The sequence below is a fragment of the Xylocopa sonorina genome, chromosome 4 (genome assembly GCF_050948175.1).
Source record: "Xylocopa sonorina isolate GNS202 chromosome 4, iyXylSono1_principal, whole genome shotgun sequence".
In the NCBI taxonomy this organism is placed as follows: Eukaryota; Metazoa; Arthropoda; class Insecta; order Hymenoptera; family Apidae; genus Xylocopa; species Xylocopa sonorina.
The window spans coordinates 2,193,396-2,205,777 of record NC_135196.1 but is presented as its reverse complement, the minus strand read 5'-3'; the positions used below and the strand labels follow the sequence as shown (position 1 = coordinate 2,205,777).

General features: G+C 40.7%; 1 protein-coding gene across 1 annotated transcript in view; it reads left to right on the top strand.

Moving 5' to 3' along the window:
- Positions 1-12,382, top strand: part of Mesr6 (misexpression suppressor of ras 6) — a 906,227-nt gene that overhangs the window by 617,149 nt on the left and 276,696 nt on the right. Inside the window, exon 5 of the mRNA XM_076894572.1 lies at positions 12,073-12,267. Coding sequence (XP_076750687.1) covers positions 12,073-12,267 — 195 coding nt within the window. The remainder of the gene's footprint in view (positions 1-12,072; positions 12,268-12,382) is intronic.

Here is a 12,382-nt window from a genome sequence, read left to right as displayed (position 1 = left end):
GAGATATCGATGACTCATCAGACTATGTATATAACGCGAACGTATCTCGCAACATTTCCACTATTGTACGGGCAAAAGAGATTTTGACACAGCTGATAGCAGCTCGCGATTATAGAACCGCCAATGATACTTTACCTTAGTCATAGCTCTCAGATCGAGATTTATGAACGTCGCTTGAGTGGCAAGTGGCATTTAAAGTATCGGAACGCGTGTTGATTTTTGCGGGAACGGAATGAAAAGTGTCAATTGACGTTTGAACGGCGTCCGTGTATTTTTTCCTTTAATGTCACGATCCGTTGTACGACACCTCGATGTTGCACGTTTCCCTGTCAAATTAACACTGACATTTGTCGGCCATATTTGTTCCTTGAAGGTAAAAACGAATGCGGCGCGAACTTGGATAATCGTGGTTCTACTGCACGTCACCCTATAGTTCGAAGCGGCGAACGACAGAGAACGCATGGGAAGAAAAGCACGAAACCATGGCAATAATCCTGAACAACGTACCGCTGAAAACGATGCAAGATTTCGCGGAACATGTGCTTCCAGCCACACGGTTCGCGTTTATTTATCGCGGGGCATGGACCACGATCCTGGGACCCGCTTTCGAACCGTTTTCCCGGGCTAGTTCCGGCTGATCCCGGGACTACCAGAACTACTAGGAAACGGTGGTGTGCGGCCCTCGTGAACGGCGTCGGCGTTTGGCTTCTCGGTGAGGGGGGACAGAGAACGGGAGAGAGTCAGTCCTCACCGGGCAGAACTTTACGTTTATATGCGCCCATACACGACGGTATCCCGATAGCTGCCCGGCCACACGTCACCGAATCGTGATCCTCCAGAGGCGAAAGACGATGTTGTGTCCCCCATCAAAGCTAGGAAGCAGTGTGTCCAGTTCGTGAGCCAGGCCTGCTTCCTGCACGGCCGACCGTAAAATATGAAATACCATTCTTCGCCCTGAACGTTTGCCCGCCATTTTCCACTTCGGTTCCTCGAACCGATCTATTTATCTATTATTATATAACATATTATATTCTATAACAGAATTAATGTATAGTATAATTGTATAACTGAAGGTGACTGAAAAGTTCTCAAAAGAAAAGGATTTCTTGTCAGAACTGTTCATGCGACTTTCAACACCTCCGTGTCCCACTGGGATCTCGATTTTCTCAACCTACGAGTCGAAGTACGGTTTCTTTCAACCGTGGCCGCGAACCGTGCCGCTAATTAAACCGTCGAACCGTCCGACGCGTTCCGATCCCGAAACTCTCCAATTAAACGGCGAAATTACAGTGTTTGCGTAATTAAGGCGGCGCTGTCTTTCTCCGGATCGAACGTTCAAATCGACCTGGAAACGGAACAGATCTCGGCTCACGGACCATCGAACGTCCCAATTAAGAGCGCTCGTAAAGTCGAAACGGTGCTGCCCCACAGGATCGAACGTTCGCTATATTTGTGCTCGCGGAGTTCCTTCGTTTAAGGCTCTTCCGTTAATGTTCGCCGTGCGAGATTAAATTACATCTAAGGCTTGATAAGAAACCGAAGTTTTGTATTCTGAAAACTCCCATCGATGATTTATCAAAAATATGCAGATATATTCATCGACACATGCAATCTGTTAACCAATCGACACGATATTTGTTTCTACAATAAAAAGTGTATAAAAGTGTCAACTGGCAACCGTCGAAAGACAAAAATCGTAACATTCACAGAAGAAGAACAAAACAAACGTAAGGCAAACTATTTGTGCGAACCGAAAATATTTTCTTGCAAACCCTATAGTTTTGAAAAAAGTAACGCGATATGTAATTCTTATTTAAAAACAGCAGCGTACAGACTTGCTCAGCGCCTACGGGCTGATCGAGTTTACTTTTGCTTCAAATTATTATATTGGTATCCTGCGCATCAAGCCTTAACCTATTGTCGCTTGAATATTCAACGCGATGCAATGGTAAGATACAATTACGTTTTTGTATTAACTTTAACTTTAACGATAGTGTTGTAATTTTCGAACATGTCGAAGCGATATTATATTGTATATTGGAATTGTATAATTGGAAATTTGACTGAATCCCTTGTACTTGTATGTCACCATATAGGCGTATATTTCTCCTGCCATGGGGTTACGCGATACCCGAGTGTTCTATGTTTATGATATGTACATCACTCGCTATTGAGTGATTATAAGACATTACAGATGCGAATCGTTAGAAATTTTAAAGCAACCTTCAAAGCCCTAATATGGATCATAGTGCATGGGCACTTTAGAAAAATGAATAATAGTAATAGTTGGTTGCTCTAAGAAATAGCTATACGAGAGAATTAACATTGTTGTACAATCTATAATTAACATTTTTAGGGAGTAACGGAACTCCTTTTAGGTCTGAAAAGGGGGGTGGGAGTGGGGTCCCGTCGGGGAAGAAAGAGGAGAGGTCGAACGCAGTCGCAGATGGTGGCGATAACGCGCGTATAAAAAGCGTATCTACATTTAGTCGGACAGCCAGCGCGGTTTATTTGGCCGGCAAGCGTTAACAAGTGTTTTCCATCGGTTTAAAAGGCGCTAAGGCGCTTTGGTCCCGGGCAACCGGTCCAGGCACCCGCGAGGCAACCTCTATAAAGTGACTCATTGGAAACGCAGCCGGTTTTCGTGCTCGCGAAACATCCGATCCGACAATTTCGCCGCATGGTTAAGACGTTCGATTCGATACGGCCTGATGGAATTGACTCTTGCCTCGCCTGGACGGCATGCTACCGCGCGCCACTTTTCGGTCTTAAACCGACTCGGCTCGGGAGGAAAAAAGGCGGCGGTAAAGAGGGCGCGGGCTTTCAACCTGAGGTAAGCGAAACGCCAGACTCCCGATCGTTCGTTACCGATTCGTAATTTCCCCTTTAGCTTCGCGAGGAAACATTTTTGTTATATTTCCGTAATATCGCTACGACAGGAGAATAAATGGCACATATCCAAAATTTAGATCTTTTGGATATCGCGTTTTGGCGCGTCACTGGTTTAGAAATCTGTTTCCGACTAATACCACTTAAAAGTGTCAAAATATTTTTGTCTACCGCGTAATTACTACTATTTCCAATGGTTGTGTTGTTTGTCCCTTTGTTCTCTTTCGATATCCTCGTATTCAACGAAGAATAAGTCACAAGAACAGGATCAGAACACAAAGCGAGCGAGTACGTTGGCACAACTGTGATTATATTTCTTCCAAACTCCAACAGAGAATATAGTCAGAGAGCAAAGTCGGCGATCAATTTCGGACGAGCTTTTCTTCGTCCGCACTGCGACGAGACAACGAGGAAACAATCAGCAGTTTACTCATTAATAACGCAGGGATTAATCATCGTTTTGTCGCTAGTAACAAAGCGTTGCCATCAATCCTTCACCTCGACAGCCGGTACGCTATTACCAGCAAAGTTAACAGCAAAGTTCATGAAAGTCAAGGAACCACATCTCCGCTGCTTAATCTCGAACTCGGCCATTTTTCACTTAGCTGATAAAAAAGCTTCGCAGAAATGATTTCCCCGCGACCGTTACACGTAATTAAGGGCTGACCAGTGGCCAGCGAGCAATGGCCAGATTGTCTCACGAGTAAGTGCGTCAACGACACGGTAATTGTCCTTCATTTACCAATCCCGCGATCGCTATGGAGTGTACGAGTGTTGCGCATTCGAACCGAGCACTGCCCTTCCGTGACTGCGTGTTTTATTTATTTTTATCGATTCCTTGTTAATTGGATGGCCAGTAAGAACGCCACTGACGACGGGCTTCTTGCCAGTCGTCATCCCGCGATGACGGCAAGGGTTATTTCCGCGGAGAAGAATAACAGAGCCGAGGGTGGGCGATTGCGTAATATACCTCGGCTCGTAATATACGATTACGTTCAGCTCTACGATCGGGCGTGCTGTTGTCATTTAATTATAAACAGTGGCGTGATGAACATAATTAGAGAAGATAAAGGAGAGGGTTTAAACGTGGCCCAGCCCTTTTACCATATTTTGGAATTCTGTTGCGAAGTCCGTTCAACATTCAATGATATATTACTTTTCTACGATACTACTACGCGTTAAAATAATAAATGGTCTGAAACTTTGTCTCCTCTGTGCTATTTCTTTTGTTTGTGAATCATAACTTCGTTTTATTCTCGACAGGATGAAGCACCTGAACGCGATTCGATGCTTCAACCAATATTAGCTTATATTCAAACCAGTTCTATTTTTGTAGCCATTGCATTACTGGCTGTCGATTGATTTTAGAACGTGAAAGCAGATTCATTTGTTTGTCATACGCGTCGAAGTCGCAGCTAATTAATAAAAAAATCGTTTGTGTTACCGAAACTAGGGCGATTGTATCTTCTACGTAGACGCACGAGCGATTGTAGAAATGGCAGCGCGAACTGCAGCAAAGAAGCAAACGCGAAGCAAAACGCGAACTATGTCTGTATCTGAATTAGATTCGATATGGAATTAATTAACTTTATTTTTTATTAACATTCAGAAATTAGCTTTCCTCTACAATATGTTCTCTACAATTGTATTATATTTGCCCTCTTAGTTGTCATTCTTTCTAATTGATGTAATAGACGATATTAAAGTGACTCCTTTTATTGATTTTTAACTAGCAGGCACATGCATAATACGATTATTGATTTATTATAAATATTCATTAAATTTATTTAATATAACTCTTTAGAAAATGATATAGAAAGCTCAAAGAGCATCTTCTATCCAATAAAAATGTAACCGATTGATCAATTATTGATGGTTGAAATAGTCAATGAATATGAAAGTTGAAATAGTCGCGGAAAACCAAGCGAATTCGAGACCCGTCTTGAGGTTTCGTCGTCGAAACGAGATTGCGGGGCGGGACGACGCGACGCACGTCCTGCTCAGTGACGGCATTTTATCAGGATTTCAGACCGTCGTACAGACAAAAAAAACGAGCGTCGCGCGAGAGTTTCGAGATCCACAGGAAAGATATACGCGAAACGGTGGAGACACGTAGCGGATCGTCGTCGATCATCAGACCGGAAAAGGCCCCCGCGCGTTTTCTTCGTTTTGCAGCCGCGTCACAGCACGTCGTCGGGGCGCTGCCATGGCGGACGGGCGCTCATAGAAAATTCTATTATTCTATTCTTATCAACGGGTGTAACGCGTGCTGGCTCGTATCGACAGCCGGATATATAATGCAACGTGAGTATCTGAGCTTACGGCGTCTACCGGATGCGCCCACACCGAGCTTGCATACTGAGCAGTCCGGGGTTCGTCTTCTAAGGTCCCAGCTAGGAAACGTGCCGGCTCGTCACGATCGCCTGTTTCTTTGTTCGATCACTGTTGGATCGCAGCCACCTTTTCCGATCCACTCTCGTTCAAATCTTGCTAATTTGTATGATTTTGAATTTTTTAAATAATCAATGTCGTGTGCTCTTTTCACGTTTCACAAATGCTGATGCGCGTAATTCATAAATATAAGATATTATATAATTCATAATATACATCAATTCTTTTAATAACATTCTTTTTTATATTTTTCTTGAAATTTGAATTATATTACTTATTGAAATCTTGTCCCATAATTATTTGAAAAGATTATTTGAAAAGTATCCTTAAAAAATAAGCCTTCTTAAAATTTTATTTGTACTATTCCGCGAAACCGCTTAGCCATATTAACAACAATGTATTAGAATACTTGTGGAGCAATCTCAAACAGCCGCAAACGTCTGCTATAACCGTTCAGTTTTTGGCGATATGCAGGCTAATTATGGCTACAGCCGTCCTGCATATCTTTCGTAATAAAAAAAGAGTTAGTCCGCATTAGCGTGGACTGTACTAATGCACTTATTTGTTTACTCTTCAGTGATATATATTTAATAAAAATGATGTAACAGTCTAGAGATAACATGTAAGTTGATTTTGTGAACTATTTTTCATGACCTGCGAACAAGTGAAAACATAATTGAAAAATGTAATAATCGAATAATGAATGTAATTAAAAAGTGCATTTCTGTATGGACCAACTATTTATTTTATAAGTATTTTTTCATTAATTAGTAGAAATTTTTGTTTTTCCATCGTTGCGAGTGTTTGTACATATATATTTTTGGCTTCGTGTAGGATTAATTTTAAACGTTGAAATGGACTTTGGAGTTATTAATAAATGGAGTTTTCCTGGAAAAATTGTGGTAAAATTTGATAATTTCGTTCGATTCCCTGTTACAGTAACAAACAATAAAAAAAAAAAGTAAAAACTACGTCTCGGCAACGGGTTAATTAACGCCTGAAGCTGTTCGAAAGTGAACGCCATGGACAAAAGGTGCCAGACCCGCCTTTCGAGGCGGTCAACAATGCGTGAATGAAAGAAAAGGCTAAGGTGTGACGTGCACGCGCAAAATTCGAATTCCCTAGCGCCTCGCCGCACCGTAGAAGTATTGTTTTAATTAAGAACTCGTGAATTGCGCCATACGTAGAACTAATTCGTCTTGCGCGAGAACAATACGCGACGATCGACGTTGCGTCTGCCGCAGCAGTAGGTTCACGCCTCGCGCACGAGTCAGGGTGTTGATTGCAAAAATGGAATGCCGGCTGGCCCGTGCACGCGAAGCACCCGAGAAATATTAAAAAGGGTGCTGAAATACAGTCCCTTCCATTCTTTGAATTTCAATTCGAAGGGTGACTCGTTTCGGAGCAGAGATTCTCTTTTGTGCGATTGTGTTTCTTCTTCTTCTTCTTTTTTTTTTTACGTAAATTTTTTAATGAAAATATTAATACGATTTTTTATTCGATCAATCTGACGCTGTATTTGTGGGTACTATAGGTACGCGTGGTACCTATAGATTCTCGATATCATTCGACTTTCAGTTTGAACCAAAGATGTGAAAGCAGTTTTTAAGTACACACGATTATTACAAGTAAAAGAAGAGAGGGAGAGAGTCAAATGTATAAAGAACGTATTTAAAGTAGGTTTAAGTTATGCTACACTCGCGTCATATATACAGCAATATTACTTACTTCTCTGTATTAATGAAAAACGTTTATACATCGTAATACATTGAACCAACAGTGAACAGAGTTATATTTTATTTCATAAAAATAAAAAACTCCATTACATACTTTAACCAAACGAAATTGTCTACAGTATGTTTGTTACTTTAGATTGTTTGGTAAAATTATTAGTTAAGTACAGATAACAGCACTATTAGCGATAATTGTTCCTACCACGTATGATAACCATTCTTTATTTAGGTCTCGAAATTTACATTTTAGGTTTTTACACGTTTGAGGTTTGAAGATTTTCTAGAAGCATTGCTTCTAGTTAAAAATAATATTTACTGAAAAACTTGGAAGCCTGCATGTTTGCTACAAAATAAATAATCATTTATTTACATAATGATTCTCAGGATATGTTCTATAAATAATAAATTATGATTTTTATTTGAAATAATAAATTTCAAATAATAAATTTGCATGCCAAAGTATTGAAAAAAGTATTGAAGAAATGAACTGAAACCGCGGACTTTTTTATGCACAGTTTTCTAAGTAACGGTTTATCTGGTTTCCAATAAATCATCGGCTTTATTCGCAATTAAGATGTCCTAATTTCCAGGGAGCAGATCGCAATGTTCCTCGAACTGTTTAATTCAGGGATCATTAGAATGTCGTCTTGTCTAACGCTTTTTTCGATTGGATGCATCGTGTATCGCGTACGCGGCAATAAGCGGCGCTTTGAAGCGCCGTGATTAATTTTTCTCTACTTTTCTGCCCCAGTTTAACTGCGATAATGGCTGTTCGCGCTTTGTGCGATCTTCGAATTCCAGCGTGCAGATGTGCAGATCGGCTTCCTCTATGATTTAAGACGCGCGAGTGATCTTTGAACTACATATTTTCCCTTCTTTCTTCCTAATAAATATTTGTTTACACACGTTAACTCGTCTTCTTAGAAGAATTACATTTCAAAAAGGAACTGAACTTTTCTTCTCGTTTCAACTTCTCGTTACATCAAGATCGATGATTTTTCTATGAACTGCTTCATTTTTTTGTTACTTTTAAACACATTTAATATACGTATACTACGTAATATGAATTTAATTATTACATAGTTGTGGATATTTGTGTATCTTTGCAGATAATAATAACATACAAGATACAGGACATTTACATAGCAACATCTTTTTTCAAGACGTTCATTCTTCTACCAGTCGATTACCAAACATGTCGCGGCAAAGGTTTACATTATATTATTATTGTTATTAAATTGCCGCCAATTTCGCGAAATTTATGTGAATTTTACAAGCACGTGGAAGGCACGAGTCATAGGAAAATTGTTTTCGTAATCAGGCCAAACAGCTTTTTCTTTGTTCCTCCCGGACAGAACGGCGATGATACATCGGGCGGAATTGCTTAACTTGAAGCCGGGTGAGTCATTAGAATCGAATACTACGTATTTGCTGAACAACGACGGTGATGCTCGTCACGCTCGAGCGTGACCGCGAGATAACAGCCGCGGCGAACCGCGATGCAAATGAAAAATTGCGTGACAAAGATAGGGGATTACGGCTGTTGCGCAACCGCGTGTTTAATGATTTCGACGTATAAACCAAAGAGATACGAGACCGCACCGCGTTGTTTCCTGTTCGAGGCATTAGCATCCGTTTATCGGAGCCCGGAGGAACAATTAGAATACGACTCGCGACCCCATTGTTCTTTCAAGAATTAATCAAAATATTCCTTTTTCCTGCAATCGAAATCGAAAACGAAAATGAAATTCAAATAATTTGTAAATTTTACTAGATTTTCGTTCTAGTACCAAGTTGTTTGGACTCTTGCATTCAAGACAAGGTTCTCATACGAAATTCAAGGCAGAGCATCGAACTCAACGATAAGGAAAAAGTGTCTAGAAGCGTCACCATTCGAAGCGATAATCTCGTCGCGCAACTTTCGAGAGCCGTATGCAAATCGGCGCATTATTGTCTTGACCGAAGGTGGCACGGTGTCGCCGGCCCCGCTTTGCCTAATTTCAGCTTTCCTTCTTCTTCATTTTCACAGTTGCACCCTTAAACGGTTAAAACACTAATTGCGCGAATTCACCGATTTCTTGTATTCTTAAACGTGCATATTCAATTCTTCATTTATTGTGCCGAGGAATTATCGTTATCCTTCATATATTTGGAAATTCCATTTCATTTTTTCTTCTGTCTTTCTAATCTGTAGGATAAAGTGCTACATGTAATGATTAAACATTCCTGATTGGGCTCATGCTAACGGAAATTGCATCGTCGCGAAACGAATAATATTTTTACGCAAAACTCGTACGATCGCGGTGACAATATACAGTTCTATAGTATATACAGTTTTTGTTACTAAAAATTCAGCAGGACAGAAACTTAAGACGACTTCCGCGGCACGTGGCTTAGAAACTTGGTAAATACATTGCTATGATTTTTTAAACCTGCGAAATGCAGCTAATTTTCGACGACGCCATAAATTGATGCCAAATTAATTTTAATATATCTATTTTGAGATACATTATCTGCCATGTGAGTTCAATCCTGACAAGTTTACAGATTACATTCCTTGTTTTAAAATTGTGATTTTTCACAAGGACGAAAATTGCTCGGAAGAATTAGTTATGAAAACGAATTACAGCAAATTAGCTGTTCGGATTGAAACTCCGATCCGACATCTTCCTCTTCGCGATATTTAACCGTGGAATTACCCGCGCAAAATTCGCAGAAAAAGAATTCGTCAGAATAACGCGACTATTGATAATCATCACCTACCAACCACGGAATTAGTTTCTCCAGTTGTGCCTTCCGCGCAATTCCAGAGCTTTTAAGCATTTCAGTTTTACACTTTACGTATCATTGTACAGAAAATCGTACGTTAGACAAGTTAAGGGATTGTTCAGGGGACCGAGAGAGAATGTTTATTTTTGAAACAAAATTTGAAACGAATTTAAACGATTTTTAAAGATATTCCAGCAATTTTATCATTTATTTCAAGCAAAATTTAAATTACAGATATTAACACATTAAAGGTTTCCTCTATCCTGTATCATCCTACAGCAAAATTGGCTTCCTTAAATTCCATTTAACTCCAATCATCGTGACTAATAATAACCTTTCGCGCGTAGCAGAAGCAACACAGAAGGCTCCTAGAGAAAGAAAATAAGAGTAAGAAAATTTCTCGCACGTTGTGGATGGAGGGAAAAAATAAGGATATCGATAGAACGAGAATATTTAAAGATCGTGCGTTCGCCTCCCCGTGCGAACGTCACTAAGAGGACGTCTGCGTGTGTTGCGCCGTCGAGCTGTTGGTTTAAGCGCAACGGGGATCCCGTAAGAGTCCTTTGTCCTTCCTCGATCCCAGTCAGGATCGTCCTGGCTGGTTCGGTTCGTATAAACGGGAAACGGGTTTCGGTCAGAAAGAGCTTTGGTAGTTGAGCGTAAAAGAACGGTGCTTTGTCACGGGGCCAGGCGGAGCAAAAAGAAGAAAGGAGAAGAAAGAAAGGAAAAAGGAGGAACAAGCGAACCTTTTTCAATCGGTCTCGCTTGCGCCAACCGATCCCCCCTAACCCTATTCCTTCCACGGCGCTCTTTCTCTTTCGCTGGTCGTGTGTGCGAGAAGAACGAGAAGAAGGAAGAACAGAGGCGCAACGAGAAAGCTGTGATGTTAGGCGAATGTAAATGAGCGTGTACGGTCTAATGTTTGTCTGAACGCTTTTTCGGGATCTCGCATCTCTTACACTCGAGTCTCCTTCTTTCACCCGAGTCTCAGGAGGGGGAGGTTTTTGCGAAAAAATATCGCCAAGAATAGGATGACTTTATGTTGGTTGAATGGTTGGTTTTTTTTAAGGATTTGTATAGTTGTTTGAGGAGCTGAGTTTTTTCAGCTCATTGTCGAGGTCCACTTTTAGAAGGATTAAGGGAGTAAATAGAATTTTTTATTATTACCGAATGAGCGTCTCCGTGGTACGATTTATCGTAAGAAATAGGAAATTAATTGTTTCAGTTTTTTATTGAATTTCAGTGGCGTACGTTTATATTATGTATTTCGGACCTATTTCCACTTTTAAAATATTGATTACCAGGGTACATGGTAATTTATTTCGTCGTTTAGTTTTATCCCCTGCAGCTCTAATGAAAATTTCATATTCTAGAGCGTTAATTATTTCAATTAATATTGAGTTGTAAAAAATCTCTGAAGAACCGAATAATATCAAAAACAAGAATATGACGCCTTGCGTCAGAAGAATCCAATAATTATCAACACATATATGACAAATACATTTTCGTTCGTAGCTTTCGAAGCAGATAGATAGAAGAATAGAAAAAAAACAGCTAGAGAGGGAAAAGAGAACGGGGGTGGTAATTAAATTTCATTACGCGCACACTCGAGACAGGAATGAAAAAAAGCACGACGCCCCATCGAAGTCCCCGGTATTAAACGTTTGAGAGCCGCTGACCGTGGCGATCATTGTTGGCTTTGCTTTCCGTGCCTCCACCCCCTCGTTCGACAATCGCTACCCCTCCGCGGTGCTCGCCAGCGTACGCCGTTCGCGTTTCATTGTTGTGAACGCATGCAAATTGCGATCCCGGTGCCGGGACGAGTATCAATTCTAACAGGATTAATTCGAGTGCAGTCATTGTTTTTTGCGCGTCACAAAAAGCCCTCCCCTTCATCCGCAACGGCGACCAGCGTTTAGCCTCGTTTCGAACAATATCCAACCGGCCTGGCCCTACGCCTCGACGCTTGCCCCCAGCGAGAAAGAAACGGCGAGTTTGTAAATTGCGACCAATGAGTTGCAAAATGGGGATAGGGAGCGTGTGACGCGCGGTAGTTGGATCGTTTGCGCGACGAGTGCCATCTTTGTAACTTTTCCCTCTGTTAACGGCATCATAATCGAATCCATTTAGATACCGTTTTAAGATAATAATTATTTAACACCAACATGTTATTAAATATTAAAATGATGAAACAATAGGCTATACTTTTCGTAGATTGGTATATTCTGATTACAGTCTAATTAAGTGAAGGTTATTCAAATAATTAATTGTTGCAATTTCGATGTTTCAGAGAGACGACTTTACCGCTATCAGCTCTGCTTTGCGGCAGTATCTTCCTGAGCGGGATACCCCGTACATTCTAGACATCGATCTCGATTTCTTCAGCACTAAGAATCCCTTCAAATCGCTGCACGATCGCGTGAACCTCTATGACAAGCTCGCCCCCCTCTACGCTTTTCATCGACCAGATTCGACGGATCCTGAGGTAAGTACAAATATACAAATACTAAATCATATTGATTACAATATGAATAACACCAGGTTGAATTAAGTTGTAAAATTGAAAACTTAGAAAAAGGTCACAAAAGGTATTAAGTTAC